This window comes from Ruditapes philippinarum, unplaced genomic scaffold (assembly GCF_026571515.1).
Source record: "Ruditapes philippinarum isolate M1 unplaced genomic scaffold, ASM2657151v2 ctg5296_1_1_1_1, whole genome shotgun sequence".
In the NCBI taxonomy this organism is placed as follows: domain Eukaryota; kingdom Metazoa; phylum Mollusca; class Bivalvia; order Venerida; family Veneridae; genus Ruditapes; species Ruditapes philippinarum.
The window spans coordinates 65,918-90,923 of record NW_026857573.1 but is presented as its reverse complement, the minus strand read 5'-3'; the positions used below and the strand labels follow the sequence as shown (position 1 = coordinate 90,923).

Genomic DNA, 25,006 nt, shown 5'->3' with positions numbered 1-25,006 from the left:
GTAAACCATTAATTTGGGCTGTGTATCAAAACTTTATTCTTTTTTCTTTTATTGGAGCATGTTTGGAAATGATATCCTTGACTTTTGAACACAAGGCATGTTAAGCTAAATTTGGATCAACATTATATTACATAGATTCTAGAGACGATCGACAGATTTTTTAGAAGGATGTTTATTAAATGTTTTGAATGATCTGTACTTCTTTGTCTTATGAAAACCACCATTCATTCGTTACTTTACTTTTGTAATGAAACAGACAGGGAAGTGATCACTTATTGATGAAGTTGAAAAAAATATCGTACAGACATGTGTATGGCTATTTACACTGCCATAAAAATGATCAATAATTGTTGCACTAGTTTTAGTTGTTTATGTTAAAGTTGAAAAGCTTTAGGCCAAATTTTGATATTAAATTAGACCATTTTGTATTATTGAACCTATTTTTCAGAGTTTATCAGGCGTAAAGTTAATATTAACATTGCCTAGAATATAGTATTCAGAATATTCAGAATCAATTTAATCGAGTTGCTGTTCAATTCATTAATCCATGATAAGCGTTCTTTTGTAGGGTTAAGGTTGTCAAACCACTTGCCCCTCACCGCTGTGGGTTCGATCCCGACAGAGACTTTGGAGTCTTTCATGTGAGGAAGCTATCCAGCTAGCTTATGAAACGTCGGTGTTTCTACTCAGGTACCCGTTCGTGCAGAAGGGCACCTGAGGTCCTCTTGCACCAATAAAGTTAGAACGTCGCCAAATGACCTATACTGTGTCGGTGTGACGTAAAACCCAATCAATTAAACAAACAGTTTACCTTTTGTAGGGCGATATACAGTTTACTAGAAAAGTTTTAACATCGGGGTAAGTTATCTCTATCCAAACAAAATCTGAATTTCTATTTTCTAGGTCTATACGACTTTTCTAGGGCACTTTCTCAGTTATGAAAATTATTAACAATAAAACAATCTTACGGTTTTCACTTTAATTAAATAACTTTAAAAGTCACACATACATATCATGTTTTGGTATAATTTTCATTTATCCGATCATATTTTTTATCTACTGTCCTTACATTCCTTGACCATCGGTCAATCGGTCAACGTCTATTTTGTGATGTAGAACATAGTCTAATTGGTAGTAACCCATACCCCAAATTGCACGATCACTTCTCCTGTCACAATGTCATTTAACAAATGATTAATTTCGGAATATCACTGTTTCCATTGTGCTTCCGATTTCAGTATGTGATTTGCCGACTTATAGTTGTTTGTAAAGCCGCGTACGTACAAATCTCTCTTTGTTTAAAAGGCAGTCATCCGGGTAGCAGTTATGTTGTATCACCTGCGTTCCTTTCTTGTAATTGGATTTTTTCTTTTATGCGGTCTAGTCTATGATTGTAGATGTCGATATCTTCTTTAAACGTTTGGCCGTCTTCTCCGTAAATTGCCTCGGTCATTAGTTGTCTTTTGGATTTTAGATACCCAATTGCTCCTTTTAGATAATTGTCCGTATTTTTCCGAAGATGACGCGTACATAAGAGTATCAGAAGTTCCAGGAAGACAACATTAACTGCGACTTTGAAGGATTTTTTTCTGTCGCATCGAATCAAAGGGCTATTCAATTCATCTTAAAGGTAAGTTATCTGCAATGACATGGAAAAATGATGAATACGATCTGGGACAAAAAGAAACACATTTAAGTCCCAGATACGATAAAAGTCGGTCAGAATATTTTTGGGTGATGTCCATTGCGACTGGAATGACTGATAAATCATTATACACGAACGGCGTAAAAGCGTCTTAAGCCAGTTACTTGTTGTTCGTTACACAGAGTTATAACTGGATGATGAAGTACCTTAATTTATTTGCACCAGGTCATGTGGCTAAACCATTTCTTCGACGTATATTACTTAATTGGCTGCGTTCGACGGGGCATTATTATATAAGACAGTTTGTTTTGCTTGTATTTCAATTTCCTAAGTTGTTTCGCGTTTAGTTGTTTGGAAAAGTCGTCTGAAGTATTCTTATTCATATCAGTTTTCGTCTATGCGTTTGAAGTTTTAAGGAAACGTGATACTAAAGTATATGATAACAAATGAAATAACGCATCCATGCGATAATAAATTCGTAGCTTTTTATATCAGTCGTTCCTCTTACAAAACGTGGGATGTTTAATCACTTTATTTTGTAAAGGAATCAATATCCTTAGCATGTGATATACATACAATATTCCATAAATACATAACAAACACTTTAATACAAACATGCATACAAAAGTTACAAACATGAAAAGAAATGTAGATGAAGAGCACATGGACGTAATAAGCACACTTTAGTGATGAAATTAGATGAAATATTATTCACACAGTTTACGCTCAAGTTGAAATCCAAGAAATGTTTACATTTTGTTCAGTCTGATACACTGTGACATGGCATGCAGAAACTGAGCCATGGTCTTCTCATACTTGTCGAACTGCTTTACTCTGTTCTGGTGGATGATGGTCTGTTTGCGCATTTACTAGGGCTCCGGCTGTCTCATATAATATGACATGAATTGGGCCTGCCTGGGCCATGATTGCGTCTGTAGGCACTTATGAACCGTCCATAGTGAGGGTTGCCTGTGTACTACGAGATGCTTCAAGGCGTTATTCCAACTTTCGCACATGTTGATCGTCCGTTGTTGGTCTAGTAGAGAGGCTTGCCTGACGTTCCAGGTACTGGGCTCGAACCTCGGAGCTGTTCTTCTGAATTTCATAGGACCCTGTGAACTCATGACTGCTCGGTATGATCCCGACTCGTAGATGCTGTCGAAGTTGTCCACTTATCCGGTGGTTGCCAGAGGATACTGGGGTTGGTTTTGAGCTGCTGCCATTAAGCAAAACTGACTGCAGTCTGTTACATCAAAAGTTTGACCTCTGATTCCATAGTAGTATATTTTCAGCAGAACCTTCTCATGAATGACCTTATGTTTAGCCTCACTGAAATCTTGAAGAATCAGATCTACTTGCTTTTTTCATAGACTGAAGTGACCAGGTCGTGTACTTATATTTACTTACATAAGAAGTTGCGAAACACATGATCTTTGTGTGGTGGTGAGTTAATTTTGAGATCTAAGGTGAAACAATGCTGAATTTTTTTTTTGAAGGATGCTTGGTTAAGGAATTTATTTATACATTCTTAATGTTTGGTTGTGAATTGACAATTAGTATTTTGGGTTTAATTGGTTCGATGTCATTTAGGATTTCTTCTTGGAATTGTTGGTGAGCCTCCTTAATTCTCTGTTAAACCAGATACTTAAGGTCTAAGAATGGAGTTGGAGTTCTGTAAGTATTGATGTTGCTGAAATATTAAGAGATTATCTGTGTATGCTAATGTTCTTCAACCGAAAGACGTGGCAAACATTCATCAACCTCTAACAGTGGTTTGATTGGCTTTGTCCGTGTAGGCATGGATAGGGGAACAGCTGCGTAGGAGTTTGAACAATAAAACATTGATGAAAAATATTTATATTTGAATTTGTCACGTAATCAATAAAGATATCTACATTGCCGGTCAAAAGAGACCGGAAATCCTGGAAGGAGACTGGCAAATAGCGTATCTCCAGAATTGTCTTGAGATATATACACAACTTCGTCTTTCTACAAACTAACATCCATATCACAGCAGATTTATAATATCAGATACGCATAGAGGACGTTTTGGTCCCGAACCAACAAAGTTCAAAAATCGGCACCTTTTCCGTGAGACGTTTCGGCTTCAAAATCGTTTACAGTTACACTAGGCAGGTATATATTGTATACATTGAATTGAGAGACAGCTATGAGATACAAGGGAATCCCGGAACCAGTCCCATAATTGATTAAACCCCTTGGTTCTTCAACATGCTCAGTGTTTAATGAAGATTACCTGGGTTTCTTACCAGTTCACCTCTAGGTAGGCGGGAAACACTGAAAGTGTCTCTGAAAAATCCCAAGGGGGTTACCCAAGATAGAACCTGGGATCTCTGTTAAGCATTACCGAATTCAGCTCTGAAGTTTAATAATACATATAATTATAGAGTTTATTTAAGATAATTTATGTTTTTGAAATTAAAGAAAACATTTCTTCCGTCTGATTTTGTTTATTTGTTGTTAATTTTGTTTTGTAGGAGTTGCTGCAAAGTAAAGAAGTTATTCCTACATTTTGGCGTTTTTGGGGGGGGGGTGGGGGTGGGGGGGCGAGTAGACTTGTTGTTAAAATGTTGACCTTGCACTTTCTGGCGACGGTCTTCTTACTATTTTTTGCATGGTACTACCAAGGTTTATTTCCAATTCGAGGATTAAACCAATGTGGGAGCCGTTTATCTTGAATTGTCTAGACCACTTTTTGAAGTTTGGAATTGAGAATGACTTTCAGCAAGTCGAAACTCACAAATGCCAATGAGTGCAGCTCTCAATTCAGGTATTTGACCTTCTACTATAGCCTGGGACGTTTCAACAAATGCTGTAAGACCTAATGTTTTCCACTCAACAGACTGTCCAAGCACATGCTTGATTCACTCTTAATTATTATTTTTCCAATTGGTGACAACCAATCTGTTCCTATAGGGAACGTTAACCTTATGTTTAAAGTTTGGCGTAAGGCGTTTCTGGAAGTAGTCGAAAAGGTTTGAAGTCACACCTAAACAAGTTTCTTCAAAGTTTGAACATTTCTTCTCAAAGTCAATGGTATAATAGGCACCAGCGATACCAACTTCTATTTTTTTCTACCCTTAATATCAACGGCAATATCGGTAAGAGGATGAAAAGTATTCTGTTTGATTTGCCTAGTACAAAGCAGTGGCTTGAGGAAAATTTGACAGGATGGCCTTAACCATTGTTTTTTATCATCTGTACCAATTACCATTTTTGATATATCAGTGTCTGTAAATTAAAGAAAATATCATGTCAAGAATTTCAGACCTGTTTATTTTGTTTACACCGTCGTCAATCTTTTTGTTTTGTTTTGTATTTGTGTACAGATTCCACTACAAATCACATGGGTGGACTCTGGAAACGTTATTGTAATTGCCTTTACAAGAGCTATTCAATGTCACTGCTGATGATTAAATTGGCTAATGGGAGCTACAAAGCTTCATCTTTAAATGATTAAAGAAGTGGCAGTATCACTCAAAGCCTCTTTTGTCAAATATAAGTTGCACCTAGGAATATAGGATGTTCGCGATGTTCGCCTGTTCGCTTTCTGTACAGTATGTGACTGTGACATGCATGTCACATAAAAGTCCCAAGTATTGTGTGAGTCTGACAATCAATTTTGTGTAAATTGGTCAACTGTTCATCCGAGTACAGAATGATACATTGTATTGTGTCTTGCCATTATTGTGGATTATTGACTTTCATAGAGAGTAATATGTATTGTTGTTCATTTCAAGTTAGGCTCCTAAGTGCAATGACTCTTAACCGGCATTACGTTACCAACCATTGCTGGATGAAAAACCGTTAAAATATATGAGGACGTTTTATTCTCATGAGAATTACCAATAACATACTCAGATCTACGGAACCCTATGTATATATGTAACAATTTTCGTTCTGACTTTACGGCATTATCAAAGATTTTTCTTTCTTGACTGCAGATTTAAATCTGTAAAAATATGTATAACATTTGGAAAAAAAGAACTCCCAATTACTTTTTACTACAAAACAATCTTGCGACGGTAATTTGCACTTTAACGAGCTGCAAATCTGGCACAGTTTGGTTGATCCGGATCCCCTAAGTTACATTATCAACCAATGGTATAAGATGGTTTGGTTTCCAAGGGTTATATGAAGTTGGTTTACCTCTGGGTAGACATAAACTTTTTCACATCAGGTTAATGGCACCCTCATTTACTGCGGGAAAAATGAATAGGCAGATTTTGTTGTCTGGAAGTTGCCATAAGCTTGTGCCTTGATGAATATTTTCCGGGCCGTGCTAAATTGATACAGTCCTTATCAAATGTTGGAGATAGTACAGTGAGTACTGGGGATTGCATCGTGATTTTTGATATATTTAAAAACATTCCAGGCAACATCTTCGTGCTACGGGATTCACTCCCACATAGAAGGGTTGACACTTAATTAAAGAAACTGTCTCCGTCGGGTGTACTGTATAGTGTTGTCTTGTGATGAATGACCGTCTGCGAGCAGCGTAATGCTTATTAGATCTTGTTTATGCTCGTTGAATATGTTTCCCATGGCACATTCTTGATGTTCTGCAGCCTTGGTTAGTTTTTGAATACCCCCGATTGAGTCCTTAAACAATTACCAATTTGATTGCCAATTTGACTTACAGTTACATCCTAGATTGTAGTTATTTTATATCTGCCGGATATTTTCCTTTAATCGTTGTCATTTTAGGTTTGATAAACATTATCGGCTATACAGCTGTAATCCCAAAATTTTAATTGCAGGTTTTAAATAATTGCTGTTACTTTAAAACATTTACGAAAAGACGCATCATTTATATAACTCCATAGCTTCTGTAGTATTTGATTTGTAACTTTAAGATATAGACCTAGACAATTAAACCATGTCAAGGCGCTCCATAGCACTTAAGTAATCAAAACTTCCGTCGTCGTCAGTGCGGCATCTGACACAATGTCAAGGCGCTCCATAGCACTTAAGTAATCAAAACTTCAGTCGTCGTCAGTGCGGCATCTGACACAAATATATTTTACATTTCAATTTTGCCGTGTTTAGTGTTCAACCCTTTTACAGTTTGACACTACGCTCTTCTCTTTTGATAACATCTGACGGAGAAAATGATAGACCGTTCTTAAAGACCTTTGGGAGTGAATTGCCTTAATGTTCGTCTCCTGCCTTGCTTCGTCGGGCCCTTGTAGGTGATTTTCTTGTTGCTCTGTCTTCCTCTAGGACATTGATTACTGGTCATTGTTTACTTTTATATGTTTCTACATGGTCATTTTGGTGTTTTACTTATTTAACCATAACAATTTAACTGTTAGCATTTCACTTGGCGGAGATTCATTTTATTTACACTGTCTTGTTCATAGGAACATGGTGGGGCTAGGAGTGTGGTTTGATGCACCATTAACCGGTTTAATCTCCCCAGCGGTACTTGTGCTGCTGATCGTTCCAAGGCAGTGCCCCTCTGTGTTCCTCAGGTGTATGTCTATGTTGTTTTATACTGTTTTGGTGACACTTTTGCTTGTGTCCCTTGTTGTATCCTCGTCTACGGCAAGTATCTTCCCCTTTGCCCCTAGTTTTATTTCTTTAATTTATCCCCCCTTCCCCGGGTCTCCTGTCCTCTTCCCCTGTGCCCTTTAACTTTGTGGGCCTATTGTTCAATCATTATATGTCGTTTTAGTGATAAGCTTATCCGTGCTCAGCCTTGTGCCCTGTTCCGTTTTTTGTTTTGGGTCTGTCTGGGCTCCTTGCCACTAGTTCTTTTTGCTGGGACGTGTAGGGATTGCGTTCATAGAACGACGCCTTTCTTTGTTGATCTTGTTTATCATATTTATTTTGGTCTATCTTTAGGGATTCTTATTAGATATGTTATATTTCCGATCCTTAAAGATCGTTCAGCACAACATTGTTGTTTTTGTGGTATTTTTAGTTGAAATATTTGGCATTTCCTAGTTGGGTGGTTCCAATATTCCTACTTGAATATTGTTGAGTCATCCTAAGAATATGTTGCCTGCTTTTTAACTTTGTCGTTTGAAGTCTTATCTGTGATATGCAGGCTTCATAACAACAGATCGCCTTGAAAAATTCCAGCGTTTGGGGCAAACACTTTCTTTTACTTGAGGACCATACGCCGCTTTTTATGGAATGGCACGAAAGTGTCACGTTGAAGGTGCCGTGATAAAGGCATCTGCGGATGTTTCTTAGTTCAAAATTTTACCATTTCGTGTTAAAATGTTGAATACTGCTTAAGCCGGTGCTAGGGCGCCAGAACGGTAGTTTGCACTTAACGGTACCGTCCATGAACAGGCTCAATCAAACCAAGCTTGCAACATTTTCAGTTTAACCATGTTGGTCGTTCTTATTAAATGCAACAATGCGAAAATGTAAAAAAGCGAAAAAGCGAAAATGCAACAATACGAAAATGTAACATTGCGAACAGACGACAAAGTTTGTCGTCTCTATGTTTTTGCAATTTTGATTTTTAAACGCGAAAAAGCGAAAATACGACAGATTTTATAGGTCGTATTTCCGCCCTTTTTCTGTCGTATTTTAACTTTGTTGGCTCGAAAATCGGAAAAAGCGGAAACACAAGAGGAATTCCAATCTTGTTTTCGCATTTTGAAACGAAGACATGGCTTAAGTCAGCTACCATACGTGTAACACTAGGTTTTGTACGATACCAATAAGTTAAAAAAAATACAAGCCATCCAAGTGTGTTAGTGCGCCGTAAAACCAAACAAACAAACAAAATTTGACGGGTTGGCAGGCTTCGATGAAAGCAATTGCATTATCGTCAATGCTGACGAAAATATGTTGAAACTATGTGAAGTTTTTATCAGTAAACGGTCGATCCGTGCCAATAACACATATTTTCACAAGAATTAAGTTTTGGTTTACGAGTATTATAAAATGTTATTATCTACGTTGTGTTCTTCGTATATTGACTTAATTAAACTTTTTAAAATCTTAATCATACTTATGGCATTTTTATACATTGATTTTACGGCGATTTGACATAAGAAAAATTCTTATTGCCGGTGAAAAGTTAATTGAGAATTAACGTTGAATATGAATACATCTGCGTATGTTTCTTAATTTCCTTTTCACGAATAAAGATAGGCTATCTTAAAAATACATTTTATAATACTTAAAATACCTCAAACATAAATGTTGACATATCAGGCTACCATTCGTCTCCATATAACACGCTTTTATGAGCAATCCGGCTTTCACCCTCTGAACTTTAATTCTGACAGGCAATCGCCAAATTGCTGTGATGACAAAAATGAGCGTGCCAGACAAAAGTCTAGCATATATATGTCGAGGCAGTTGCTTTTTGGTCTGCTTTGTACAGAACCTGGTCATTTCAAAAATTGCTAGTGGTAAACTATTTATTTCAATTAATGATCGAGGTATGTTTCAATTAATTACCATTATGTAATACTAAAGTTCCTTTCTATATGTCTTTATTAACCATTTTCCGATATTGTTTTATTAAATATGTATTTCTTCTTTTAATGAGTCACTAAATTCAACTATTACACATTAACGAATGTAAATATATCATCACCATATTGTTCAATGCCTGAATGTGCCTTAGCGTTTTCATTCACTTCTTTTGACCTGGCTTATTGACTGTAGCACCCGTTTTTGGTATGAGCAGAGTCTGAAGATTAAATGTACGGAATGTTTTGTTTTGTAGCACCAAATTTTACAAATATCTCTAATAATTGGGCTTTCTGTTTTCTGTTTTGGATTGCCAGGCAGACTGCTAATGATGTTCTTAAAGAAGAGGCGCACGGTGCCAGTTCATAGTCCCCGTGACCGTAAAGTGCGCCTTTAATTGACGCTTCTTGTACATTTTTTAACTTAATGTCCGAATACAATATTTCTACCAAATATGGCATATTTTGCTGAGTCCAATTAGATTCGCAATTTCTGTTTTTCCAATTACGTTGTTTGATTTCCTTACATATATATATTCTTTTAAGGTTGGGATTACTTTATCTGAAAGATACGTATCAACGATTTCCTCATATTTTTCGCGAATTTCTGCTGTTTTTGTTTCAAAGTCAACCGTAGTATCTGTTGATTAACATTCAATTTGTTGTCTTTATTTCATCATTGACAGAACATTATGTTACCATTCAACGTTATTTTGGCAACTTTGTAATATCAATTAGCTGGCTGTCTCCGCTCACTTCAGAGTTACCCTTCTTGGAGCAAGGGCCTGAGCACCCAACAGTACGCACATCATTCACCTCAGGATTCTTGTTGTGGCCACATATGATCAAAGTGTTGCTTTAAAGGATCTTGGTTGAAGCAACTTGTCAAAATAAAGTTTGCACCTATAAGACAAATTTAACACAATCAGTTTTATGGCGAGCAGACAGAAATGACAAAGGTGGTGGGATTGCAGTGTATTTAAGGTCAGATATAGCTGGAGATAGAAAATCAAATCTCGAATTTACAGATATAGAATCTATATTCATAGAGGTAATCTTAAATAAAAAGAAATAGCTTTTAATGGGTGCATATAATTAAACCTCCATCTATGTCAAATGAAACTTTCGAACAAAACTGCATGACAACTCTAGATAAATGTAGTTCTAAGTATGATGAATATATGTCTTACTAGGTGATTTAAATTTTGATTTACTTGATCCAACCAAATGTGCTCCTTTAAACGATATTATTGATATTTTTAACTTATCGAGTCTAATTAAGAAGGCTACCTGTTTTACTAAAAATGGTATACCATCACTGCTGGATGTGATTTTAACTAATAGCCATTCTTCTTTTGGGTAAATATGTAATTTTAATTGTGGACTGAGTGATGTACACAATCTGATTGCATTTCAGCTAAAAGATGAAACTAAAAGTAAAAAACCAAACTGGATTAATTATAGATCTTTTAAAAATTTTGACATTGAAAAATTTAATGAGGATTTACAGACTAATTTATCATACTTAAACCAGAACACTGTAAATGTAAACGAGGCATACACAAATTTTAGCAAAACTTTTATGGAAGTCACAGACAATCACGCCCCTTTAAAACGTAAACGTTCAATGGACCAGACAGTACCATATATGAATACAACCTTAAAACAAGCTATTTATAAGAAACGCATGTTACAAAAACGCATGTTACAAAATACATATAATAAATACAAAACATCAAAGAACTGGGAAAAATACCGCAAACAAAGAAATCTTGTCACAAGCCTTAAAATAAAATCAATAAATAAATATTTTTTAGAAAGATGTGTAGGTGGATGTAAAAATAAATCATTTTGGCCTGCTGTTAAACCATTTTTTAATAAATAAAGGTACTATTGTAAAAAAGGATACGATTTTATGTGAAAAAATGATATTCTAGTAAGTGATCAGTCCCAGGTGTGTGATATTTTTAATGAATTTTATGTACATGTTGCTAAGGACATTGGTGCGGACTCAATACCAATCAACAACAATCAGCCTAGCCTTAATTCTATAAGAAATAAACTTAAATCTGATAAACAACTCAATTTTCAACCTGTAAATAACTCCTTCATTAGTAAACAGATTGATAAATTATCATCTAAAAAAGCAACCGGTCAAGATGGCATATCTGCTAAACTTTTAAAATTTTCTAAACCTTCAGTCGTGGAACATATTACTAATATGGTTAATCTGAGTTTCCAGCCATCCATCTTTCCCGATAGTCTTAAAATAGCTCAGGTAGTTCCGGTCCATAAGAAAAATTGTACTCTAGATAAAGGTAATTACAGACCTATTAGTATCCTTCCAATTTTATCTAATATCTTCGAAAGGTCTATTAATACCCAACTAACTGACTTTTTCAATGACCATTTTAATACTTACTTATCTGCTTTTAGACCAGGTTACGGCTGTCAAAGCACTCTACTTAAAATTACTGAAGACTGGAAAAGATCACTGGATGAAAATAAATACATAGCAGCTATTTTAATGGATTTGTCAAAAGCCTTTGACTGCCTACCCCATGAGCTCCTTCTCATGAAACTTAGATGTTATGGGGTCTCCGACCATGTCCTAGATTTATTAACTAATTATTTAACAAATAGGAAACAATGCGTCAAACTTGGATCCAATTTAAGCTCTTTCAAAGATATTTATAAAGGGGTTCCTCAAGGTTCTATTCTAGGCCCTGTATTATTTAACATATTTTTAAATGACATTTTTGATTTTGTACACAAATGTGATCTTTATAATTATGCAGATGACAACACTTTATCATGCAGTGACACAAACATTGACAATGTTGTTGAATCTTTAGAGTCAGATAGTCAGTCATTAATACAATGGTTTTCGGACAATCATATGAAAGCAAACCCCTAGCTATTGCTATTGGTAAAAAAACTAGGGATCAAAATATAAGTTTCAATTTAAATGATAGTACAATCCAATGTGATGAATCTGTTAAACTTCTAGGGGTAACTTTTGATTTTAAACTCAAATTTGATAATCATATTTTTGACATTTGTAAAAAAGTCTCAAAACAACTAAACGTGCTAAAGAGAATAGGTAAAAAATTATGTAAATTGGGGAAATTGAACATATATTACTCTTTTATACTATCAAACTTTAATTACTGCCCTGTCACCTGGCACTTCTGTGGAGAAAAGTACACAAAAAAACTAGAGAAAATTCAAGACAGAGCATTAAGATTCATTTATGATGACTATCAATCAGACTATGACTCACTTTTAATAAAATCTAAACTGCCAAATTTAAAATTAAGACGAATCAGAACTATAGCCCTCGAAATTCATAAAATTATTCATAAACAAGGACCAACATACTTACATGATCGTGTTAATATAAAAACTCATTCTTTTAATTTTAGGAATAAAAATGTAGCCATTATCCCTCAGGTAAGAACCACCAGTTATGGCAGCAACTCTTTTCGTTCTTATGCACCTAAACTATGGAATTCACTTCCTCAACACTTCAGAATGGAAGTGAATTATGACCAATTTAAAAGTTTAATTGGTGCATGGAATGGAGAGAGTTGCTCATGTACTTTCTGTCAATAAACCTGCATTATAGTTTAGCTCAATCTTCAGTTTTGTTTCTTGCCTGCATTCTTTTGTTTTGCTGCTTACCTACATGTATCTGTTTATTTCACATTTGGCTTAAATTTTGTTAATATTCTCAACATAAATGTTTATGTACATGTATTTTTTTTTTTAGTGTGCTTGTATTTTGTTTGCTTATTGTCAGCTTATTGCGAAGTTTGCTTATTGAGGAGGCTGCTGATCACTTCTTGCAAATTTTGAATTAGGGATTTTTTATTTATAAAACCTAATTAGTGGTCACATTTTTGTGATCCTTTTCATTTTCAATATCTTATTTCCTTTCTTTTATAACAGTACAGGCTAGGCCTTGGTCAAGATCAGCAGAATCCACCCACTTTTAATGTAATCTTATTTTATGTCTGTGCTAATATGTTCCGCATTTTTATCTAGATATATATTATTTTATTCACTTATGATACAGTATAGATCTTTTAAGCATATCCTTAGCATATCATACTATTTATTAATTTTTATTATTTTACTTTAAATTATTACAGTTAGTGTATACATCCCACATTATAGTAATTTAACTTGTCTTTTACCATTTGTCTTTCAAAGTTTATCTTAATGTGCTTCTTTTATGAGTTTTATGTTTATATGCATGTATGTCGGTCAAAAGCTATACATACCTTATGTTTTGAAAAATGTTATATATGTATACCGACAATAAATAAATTTTGATTTGATTTGATTTGAGTTATTGAGATATATAACGGTCATTTTTAAAACGATATAATAGTCTGATGACTCGATCAATAGCAGTCCTTTGCTTTTTAGTAGTCCTTACATAGTAATGTGAGTATTTCATCAGTTAATGTATTAAATGCATTTAGATTTGGAATTTTACTTATTTCTAACTTAGGTATAGAAATTAATTTGGCACCCTTTTAATTGTATTTTGACGAGTTAACAAGTTTCAAGTTTCAAGTTTTTATTTCAACTAGGCCCATATGGGCATGCAGTTTTATAAACAGTAAAATTTCACAAACAAATGAGCATTAACAAAATAATACAGATGTGTAAATGAAGCTTAAGACAAAATAATTTGCATGATAAATACAAAAATAAGACTAGAGATACTTAAATTATGAATGACTTTACAAATGAGTGACTAGAATAAGACATAATGCAACCGCACAATGAAAGTTCCTGGCCAAAACGCAAATGAAGTGACGCAGCGACATGGTGTAACCACAACATGGGGCCCATGAAGCCCCACACTGCAACCACACCACGCCGGTACAATTAGTTCCACAAAAATTAAATAGGAAGTGTCACAATGCGATTACAAATGTCATGAGACCTTAAAGATGAAAAAATAACAAAAAATTAAATAAAATACATAAAAATAGATAAAAGTAAATAATGAAAATAAAGACAATACTTGGTAATAGATACTGACTAGAAGGTGGTAAACATTATTTCACAATAGACATTATTATTTGTGTAAAAACAGACAGTTTGATTAATACAGTTCTATCAGTATTTTGAAATAATTGCTGTAAATTAAACATGTAACCTCTTCGTAAATTAGTGGGCAAGTACTTTCTACGATAAATGTTAAAATAAGGACATTGAAAAATATAATGAAACTCATCACCTAATAAAGAATTATTTGGACAGAGATGTCAATATCTTAAATCACGATCCAAACCTATATAACGACCCTTTTCAATAGGGAGTTTATGGTTACTACATCTAAACCTACACAGCGATAAGGCTAGATTTCTAGGTAAAAGTTTAAAATAGGGTTCTAACACAAATGAGGATTTAAAAATTCTGTAAGTGATACATTTGCTAGAGTTAAACACTTGTTCATGCCACATTTGAACATATTGGTCTTTGATTCTAGATTTGACAATATTTTTAAAATAAGAAGGTGATAACACAGATTGGTTTATCCAGTATTCAGCAAAACCAAGCTCTTGCAATGATTTTTTAACATACACTATCCATGGGGAGTGATACACGTTTTGACGGTCCAATTCAAACATTAGTTTGTACATAATATTACATACTTTATCAGGTTTTGAATTAATGATTTTGCACCAAAAATTATGACACAATCAATTGGAAGAGTACCAAGCTCCCCAAATACCATAACACTAGGAGTGGACTTTTTGACATTCATTATGAGTTTAAGATATTTCAACTGAAATTGCTTTACAATATCAATTTTACCTACACCCCACACTTCTACACCATATAACACACCAAACTGGTTACGAATTGGTAAAGGGACGAGTTAACTAAAAAACAACAACAACAAGCAGACAGGTTTTCAATGGTAAAAAGAGGCAAATAATTGCTAGAAACTACAAATAAGATGGGGTTTTTTTTTAAACACGTGGATTTTAACCAATAATTTATACAAAATGCTAAGGTTGAAAAAACTGATCATTTCTTTGTGTTTTAAAATGATTTAAACTGTTATATAAGAGTTGCATATATTCCGTCTATATCCGATATTTCGGATAAACCTGTAGTATCAGTGGTCCTGTTCCGACTGTTTTAATGTCATTTTACTAGAAAACTGGCAATGCATAAGAAACTGAGCTACCATTAGATGGTAAGACACAAATTACATAATATGACAACATCAAAAAAAAAATCAACAGTCACAGGCGCTAGACACAGACGCTTGGAGTTATGTGCGTGGCTCCCCTCCTTGATCCGCACTTGTATACACCTTGTGTATTTTTATCATGCAAACCGTACGTCCAAATATTTTTGCATATTATTACGACCTGGTCACATGTCTTGAACATAAAACTTGTTTTCCGCTATTTTAACAACGTTTAAAAAAGTCCCTAAAATATCATAATTTCATGAAGATAACAACGTACGCTTTCCTTTGATGTGAGACGACTGGAATGAGTTTCGGCACTGTTTTGCGCTTTCATTTTCATGCCGAGAACCAAAACCCCGCAGCGGTTACTTCCCCTAATCAGTACAGAAACCAAATCAAGAAGACTGACGGAAAGGGCCCGAGTAGTTGCGATTGAATTTCTTTTTCCCAGCGATTTTCCCGCTGTAATTTACGGGAAACATTCCAGTCGTCATGAATTCGGAAAGAAGCATGTGACACGGTTAGGAAAATGTAATTTAAAGTGCAAAGCTTGGAAGAAAGGTACAATCTGAAAATAACATGCATTCATTTATTAAAGGAATATATGCATAGACTGATTTACACCAGAAATAAATGGCATGCGATAACATAAATACCTGAAATATATGTAGGTCAGTTGTGTTTACATTTCGAAGCTTGGTATCTTCAGGAAATTGAAGCGTTGGTAAAAAATTGACTTTTTTAATATGATTTGAAATTCGGTTGAAACTTGTTCATGTGTTAGACACTTAACCGTCTCATACTAATATAAGCAAAAATTTAAAACTTGTTCTTGTAATAGATAATACTTTTACTTTTTTATATTCAGAGGCGGAGAAGGGCGGGGTCTATACTCCAAGTGTCTGTGGCGCTAGACACATAATCAAATATTTTACATAACCAGTCTATATATGTATATAAAGATATCTTATTATAGTATATAGCCTATATAAAACTTTAAAAAGTTTGTTTCAAGCACCTGCTGTCAAATTGTGACTGTTGATTTTTTTTGTTGATATAATGTCAAATGTCAAATATTTCATTTAAAACTGCATTGAAGAAACTGGAACTGGTCCTGTACGGGATTGGTTGCTTGACTGTATTCAAGACAATTTTTTTATATTTCTCAGGGTTCCTTGCGGTTCAGTTTTAGCTTGCGCCACCAATTTCCCAATCAGAAAAAGTTGGAGACAGTGGCTCCTAATTTGAAGCCAATATCGAAATGGAGACATGCCTATCTTTATTAAGATATGCTAGAAATTATATATCATTCAGATAAGAAACACATAATTATAATAATTTTTGTTTAATTACAGCTGTTTAGTATTATGTAAAATAGGCATATAAATATGTTAAATTCAAATTAAATACACAATTGTCATGACAACATAAATGTAATCAAAAACATAATTTTAAGTCAGTAATGAGGTTAGGTCTTGTTTTGCCTACTGTATAGAAATTCTTATCTCTCTTATTCATTCACTCTCACTGACTTGACTGAGGCAAGATCGTCTCAGCTTCCACTGCATTCTGGTGATCTGCAAATACAAAAGAAGAAAACAACTTTTCTATAAATTAACTTCATCATAAAAAATGAAACAGAAACCAAGTACTTTTTAACAATGAAGAATACTGTTTTTTAATAGGTTTTGTGATTGACTCTATAGCAATAAATACATTCCGATAATCATATGAAAATATTAACACTGTTAACAGCAAGCGGTGACTTTAAATCAATCATTAGTGAAATTATTATTTTAATTGTCACCCGATTTAATATTTCAAACTGTAATTATTTTTAGCCAGTTGACTTACATGAAGTTTAATTTCTGGTCAACTTCACGGACGATCTCTCATTCCTCTAATTCGCTACTACATTGTAACAACAGTTGACTACACGTGTAATTAACGATGTAAATTGTTCCATTTAACACATTGACACTTTCATCTCGACATGTTCCCGAAGTGTCACACAGTTCATTGATACTGATAGTATTTGATAAACAAACTATTTGTGCGTGACCTTTCACATCTGGGTGGCTTATGTAATTTACACAGCCACTTATTGACTTTTATGTGTACTACTTGTTGGATATTTTTTATTTTATGCTGACACCAGTAATATTCGACAATTAAAGATTTTTGTGCACCAGAATAAATATATTGTTGCATTTGGCGCCATTGGTGAGCAACAGTGGGAACCCTGAGTATCACTTCATGTAGTATTGCAGACCATGGGTTTCAGAACCATGCTATGAACATTTTGAAGAGTTATTTATGATGTTTTTTGACTGGTTTTTATTGTTTCTGTTAACAGTATGCCAGGAAAAATGAGAATGAGGCATTCTCATGAAGTGGTCCAATCACATTTTTCTTATCTTTACTGTTTTCCTTCTGCGTAGCAGTTTGTTAACTTTTTGGACTATACAGTCCTTGAAGGATGCCTCATGCTTATGTTCAGGAAAGTACTTCAAAACATTGGCGTACCATTGTCCAACAACTTTCTTTCCCTACACAGGTTTTTTTACCTAGTTTTCCACCCCTGTACCAATTGTACTTAAGTTTGTAGTTTGTGATTCCAAAAAGTTCTGACTGTTATGTACTTCACTGTCACTCACAGCATAGTCTGACGTTATCACATGCTCAACTTCTTGGGATTAACTTTGGCATGGAGCACAAGCATCACTATCCTTCGGAATTTCATTCACCCTTACTGACATTGAGTCCACTTTGTTTGAAAGTTGATGGAAGGCTGTACTGAACTTACTTAGCAAAGACTGTCTCTCAATACTCTGGAGTAACATCCTACTGTCTTTAATAAGCTGAGAAATTTGGTTCACATGGACATTCACTGTAGATAGAAGCTGATGGAGGCTGCTTATACAACTCTGGCAGAAAGCGTTCAGTGTAAACAGTGAAAAAGGCTTTGGTGAAATCACAACGGGCTTGGTTGGCATAGACACTTTTTCATGGCAGAAAGGGCGAGATGACAATATTTGAAGGAGGCTTTGATGAAATCACAACGGGCTTGGTTGGCATAGAAATTTTTTCAGGCTGTCTATTTGGAGAAACATTGATGGTATTCTCTTTTAGTGAAGGCACTCTCGGGATACTAATATCTCTTTTTTGACATCCCCCTGTAGAAGTGGCCTGAAATGAATTATTCTTTTTAATTACTGCTTATACAAAATGGCAATTTTCATTTTTTAAATGCATTTCAAGTTACGCTGCAATCTGCCTATAAGTTTTCTGAAAAAGGACTATTGTTGTAGTATACTAAGTCACTTTGTTCTTTCTGAATTCTCCCACTCAAACCATTTTCCATTTGTGTATAATGGGCAACTAACCATTGGAAATTGTATGCCGTAAAACTAAACCAAAAATGAAATCAAAAAGGTTATTTTTAAGATCTTCATATGACAAATGTTTTATCTGGCTACTTTGCTATTTAATATTTATGCATATCAATATTAATCAAAAGTCCTATGCTTTTGCGACTGTAAAAATGGTATTGCACGGCCGTGCAAGTAATTTGATGTGTTAAATAGTACTATACTATAGGTGCGTCAGGATCTAAAAATAGAAAAATCTTGTTAACACTCTAGTGGCTGCAGTTTTGATCCAAATATTCTGAAAATTGGTCAGGAAAATTGTTTTGATGATTTCTGGGATCAAGCATTGAGAATAGTTAAGCTAGCTGTCCTACCTTCTAATTTATTTAATTAGCTAAACAGGTCATAATGAAGCAAAATGTGTGTAAAATGCATTAATAATTAGTAATGACTTGTTTTTAACTTTTAATATGTTGCAATAAAGACCTTTTGGTCAGTTTTATCAAATAAAATATTTATCAATCTCTACCTTAGAAATATGGTAGTCCCAGCAGCATTGATTCAAGGAGCCAGTAGAGGACTTGGTCTCCAGTTTTGTAAAACTCTGTTGTCAAGGCAACCAGGACTGAATGTAATAGCAACATGTAGGTCACCAGTACAAGCTGAGGAATTACAGAAACTGAAGTCGGAGCCGTCTACTGGTGGCCGGCTTCACATACTGGGAGTGGATGTTAAAAATGAATCTCAGATAGAGGTATTCTCTTGCTTTCTTATTTTATACATGTATTACTGTATTAGTGGTTAAGGTAGCGACACGGAAATATTGGCAAATTTTGCAAATTGACAGAAATTGCTAGAATATCCTCTAGCATGTAAATAAACCAAAATGTCATTAAATTCTACCCTTGCACAATTTGCTTTTATTTCCTCTGCAAAATATCTTGATCTTTTCGACATGCGTAAATATCGACACACGGAAATATCCACTTCTACAGTATATATAAGTTAAAAACAAATCACTGTCAATATCTTGGCAGTTTTATTGTTTAAATTTGTGTTATGTTTAATGTTCAAGAAGTTATTTGTATTGAGTGGCAACTAAAAATAAATGTTCATCACACAGTCATTTGACCTATTCCAAATTTAGGTACAGTTTTACTGGCACTTTCCTTTTGATATATTATTCATAGATCCTTTTTTGAAACATTTGATTATTACATGTTAATGATAATTATTTCTTTCATTATTTGTCAGTGCCACAGCTGTTTAATTCGAAATTTAGAATTTCTTTTACTGGCACTTTCCTTTTGGTTTTCCATTCATGGACCCTTTTTGATATCTTTATATTATTGTAAGTTAATAATGGGAATGTTATCTATATATATATTATTCTTGAACTAAAGGTATACATACTTGTATACATACTTTAAACCTTAACTGCACCAGAGGTCTCCACCCATTAGTAAAGTTAAAGTTGGACGGTCACCATATGACATAGATAGTGTTGGTGCAACAACCCCACTTCCCCACCCCCATCAAAAGAAAAAAAAGAAATGTTTACATTGGCATGCACTTAAACTGATATTTTATCAATCATTATTTATTAAGGAAAGTTTTGCAGGGAGTAAATGATTTAAAAATTATTTTATCATTATTATTATTATTATTATTTCATAATGGAAAGTGTTAGAATTACAGTTGATCCTTTGAAAACATGATAAATTATTTGATACTGTGAAATGAGTCGCGTCACAACAAAACCAACATAGTGGGTTTGCGACCAGCATGGATCCAGACCAGCCTGCGCATCTGGGCAGTCTGATCAGGATCCATGCTGTTCGCTTACCAACCTTATAACAAGTAGAGAAACTGATAGCTAAAAACATGGATCCTGATCAGACTGCGCGGATGCGCAGGCTGGTCTGGATCCATGCTGGTCGCAAACCCATTATGTTGGTTTTGTCATGACGCGACTCAAATGGCATTACAGGAAGCTGCAGGAAATGTAGAGAAACAGTTTGGACAGTTGGACCTGTTAGTGAATTGTGCCGCAATCTTACATCCAACAGGACGTGGGGAAACAAGCTTAAAAGATGTTAACTTGCAGGTACAAAAACAACATAATATATATTATAAATATGTAGTTGCTATGGTAATAAATATTTCGTTTGGTATTATAGATATAAAAAAAAATTAAGTAAAAAAAGAGTTCAAGGGATATTTGGGGATGTAAGTTATTAATATTTATTTAAGAATTAAGCATGGATTGAGGCATAAATATTATTGGATTAAAGAGTTTTCACTGTTACTTGCTGAATTTCCTGAATATACTTGCCCATCCAACATTCATTTTGAAACTGGTCCATTATCAATATAAGGCTGATATAAAGCAGAAAATAAAAAAGTTTTGTCAGCTTACAGTATAGTTCCTCGTTATTAACTTCAAACTTTGGACTAAAGTCTTTATTACAAGTTATAAAAAAAATTGTGTGATGTTTATGCAAACAATGCCAGATCAATCTGAGTGTCTTTCATTTAGCTAACACTTTTATAATTCAAGACTGTCAAATATTTGTTCATGGTTATAAACAGAATACCAGGACTTTAAACCCATAATAAACATCTTTTGCTTTAAACTTTATAAACATACCTATATGTATTTTGTAACTCAGATGGGTCTGAATTTTGAACTATGTGTGGGATTTTACTCAAGACCATTGGCTTAGAACCTCATGTTTAACACCACTGATGCATCAAAAGGATTTATTGTGGTAGTTGTCAAATGAGTTTTTTATAGAAACTGAGAATCTTACGCACTCATGTGATGGAGATATTTATAATAACTGAAAATTTTGTGCACTCATGTGATGGGTTATTTATAGTAACTGAGATTCTTGTACACTCATGTGATGGAGTTATTTATAGTAACTGAGATTCTTGTGCACTCATGTGATGGGTTATTTATAGTAACTGAGATTATTGTGCACTCATGTGATGGAGTTATTTATAGTAACTGAGATTCTTGTGCACTCATGTGATGGAGTTATTTATAGTAACTGAGATTCTTGTGCACTCATGTGATGAATGTATTTTTATAGGGACTACAAGAAACTTGCATAACAAATGCGTTTGGTCCATTGTTAATGGGAAAACATTTTGGAAAGTTATTAACAAAAGGAGGTGGCAGTATAGGAGTGCAGTCAAACGATGCTAAACCAAACCATTCTGGTGTTTTGGTGAATATATCTGCTAAAGTTGGCTCAATTACTGATAATGGTAAGTATAATAGCTAAGTATGTCTCAAGAAATGATCCATAAATTTCTGCTAAAATTGGCTCGGTAACTGATACTGGTAAGTAAATGTTTACTAAAGGTGTCTATTTTAAAATTGATTATTTGATTTCTGAAAATGAGAGTTATTGCATGTTGAAGTTGGTTGAGTTGCTGACAATGAGAAGTGATTGTTAAAATTGGCCTAGCTATGGTGAAAGTTAACCTAGCGTATGGTAAATACATGTAAATTTCTGCTAATTTTGGCTTAAGTACTGATGTCAGTGTTATTATATCTGTTAGAATTAACTCTATTACTGATGTCAATGGTAAGTTATTGCCTTCTAATATTAGCTGAATAACAGAAGATAGTAGGATAACATTCACAAACATTGGCTTGATGAGTGAAAATGTAAAGGTATTTTATGCTAAATTTGGTTAAAACAGAAAATATTAATTTTGAATGCCTGCAAATGTTTGTTTAGCCAGTAAAATAAAGGTTTCTGTAAGTTTGTGAAAATGATTAGTTCTTGTCTCCTTGAATATTTACTGATAATGATAAAGTTGGTTCATTAACCGATGTAATCAGTCACAGACAAGTAACATTTTTTGGAAACTGTAACATGAAACCAAAAATAAAAAAGCTTCTGAGAAATATATATACATGTAATTGCATTTTTGAGGTTGAATAAGCCTTAAACCATTTAAACTTTATTTTTTCAGCTCTAGGAGGCTGGTACAGTTATAGAATGTCAAAGGCAGCTTTAAACATGGCCACTAAGAATCTCAGTATAGAATTGGGGCGTGGCAAAAGCAAGGTCATATGTGTTTCTCTTCATCCAGGGACAGTAGATACGGCACTTTCTCGACCGTACCATAAAAACGTGAAGAATTTGTTTACTACAGAACATAGTGTTTCAAAATTGTTAACTGTTATAGACAGTTTGACTGTTTTAGATAGCGGGAAATTTTTCACATACGATAGAGAGTTATTACCATTTTGAAGTATTTAGAACTTTATGAATTTAATATTGATTCTACATCGTGAAAATATAATTACCATCTGAGATTTCATTTTGAAATATTTGAATAACAATTGTGCTATGTCACTTAAATAGATGACAATTGGTTTAGCATGAATTTTCATTATGTTACCTTAAAAGAGTACCACATGACTTTTACAGAAAAAAAATGCAATCAAGTATTAAAGGAACTCCACTGAATTTCATAAAATTTGATTTTCTTACATAGATCAACTGGGATACTAAAACAGAAAATATGCAAAAGATAAAAAAGAAATATACTCGGAAATAAATTGAAAATCATATTTTCATGCTCTTCATTTTTGAGTTTAAATTATTATTAAAAAAAAGAAGCAAATTATCTGAAATTTTGCGTGACACAAGTAATTGGTTTATACCTTCATCAAATGAAACATTAATCTCATAAAATTATTTCCAGTCCCATATCAAAAGAACCTCAGTGGAGTCCCTTTAAGAAAATTAAGAGCGTGATGCATCCTGCCTAGTTACCTACATAATATTTTTGAACACATCCTCCTGCACATGAGTCTTGTGATAATGTGATATGTTAATAGAAGTTATTATATAAAAGCAAGTGTAAACAGTATTTGTATGAAAACTTAATTGTTTTGAGTAATGAAATGTTTAAGTGTACATGATTGAGTAAATTAACTTACGTTAATAAGACAGTCAATTACTTTCCATAGGAATTACCTATGACTTGTAAAATATGCAGAAATTTAACTCACTGTGTTAGTTATTGGATAGAATTTTTGTGATTTAAATAGTAAATTTAGTAATACAGTAAAACATTTGAACCTTGATAACCAATAGGGGGACTGAACATGACCTTTATAGACAAGTGGTTTTTATTTGGAGTTTACTCTGCTCTGTTTAATCAATGAGAGTGGGGGCTAAATGACCTTTATTTACAGAATGGTCTTTCTTTGGAGGTGGTGTTTAACACAGGATTTACTGTATTTTTAATTTTTGCAAACTACATTTCAGCCGCGTCATGACAAAACCAACATAGTGCGTTTGTGACCAGCATGGATCCGCGCAGTCTGATCAGGATATCAACCCTATTACAAGTAGAGAAACTGATAGCGAACAGCATGGATCCTGATCAGACTGCGCGGATAGCCAGGCTGGTCTGGATCAATGCTGGTGGCAAACGCACTACTTGTTTGTTGGTTTTGTCGTGATGTGGCTCATTTGTACACTGACTTTATCTCTAAGTTTCGAAACTTTGAATTATTTTATATGTTTTGTACTTATACTGAAAACAAGATCAGGAATTTTTTTATTGAAAATATTACAGGCTTATCAATATAGTAAGCCTTATTGTATTTACTTTCATTGGTATGTGTTCATGTAGTTATTTATATTTATGTAAAGTTTTTAACCTGTTGTAGAAATAGTGGAAAGATATGACTGAAAATTTTGAACCAAATATTTAAGAAAATTTTGTGGCACACATGTTTTGTGCCACATAATGAATGGGCTGTCGTTGCATAACAATATACTGGTATATTGTTTCACCAATAAATTTTATACACCACCAGTTGAAATGTCTGGGGTTTTTTTATGATTATTTTATGGAATTTATCTGCTTTACCCTATTTGATATGGTATTTGACAATTCAGGGAATTTACTTATATCATTTAAATATCTATTTAGATAATTATATTTCTTATACATGTTGTTTGTTATTTTTTTCACTGTGTTAATTGTTTTGCAGATTTGCATTAAAAACGTTGAAATAATTAAATATTATGGTAGTTATTGTTTTTTGTTTTTTTTTTTACTTTTATTTGATTTTAAAGCAGCATGCCTCCAGATTTATGCTTATTTTCATGAAAATTTTGAAAATTTATTTAAGAGTAAAATATTGTGAAGTGAACCAATAAAGTAATTTTCATATTACAAACCGCACTTGCAGTTCATTTAAATCACCAAAAGAGGTCAAAATATGCAGAAATAGCCCTTACTCCAATAGTCACTCGGT

At 33.9% G+C, this 25,006-nt stretch overlaps 1 protein-coding gene across 2 annotated transcripts; it reads left to right on the top strand.

Moving 5' to 3' along the window:
• The first annotated feature begins 14,977 nt into the window (after window positions 1–14,977).
• LOC132750193 (C-signal-like) lies at window positions 14,978–24,696 on the top strand. 2 transcript variants are annotated; one of them, XM_060740139.1, is made up of 5 exons: window positions 14,978–15,052; window positions 19,240–19,459; window positions 20,696–20,812; window positions 21,804–21,981; window positions 22,699–24,696. In XM_060740139.1, exons 2-5 carry the CDS (start codon window positions 19,244–19,246, stop codon window positions 22,977–22,979), a joined length of 792 nt encoding a protein of 263 aa, XP_060596122.1. In that variant the 5' UTR covers window positions 14,978–15,052; window positions 19,240–19,243; the 3' UTR covers window positions 22,980–24,696. The 2 variants fall into 2 exon arrangements, with proteins under 2 accessions (XP_060596122.1, XP_060596121.1); XM_060740138.1 differs by lacking the exon at window positions 14,978–15,052 and adding an exon at window positions 15,183–15,334.
• Window positions 24,697–25,006: the final 310 nt, after the last annotated feature.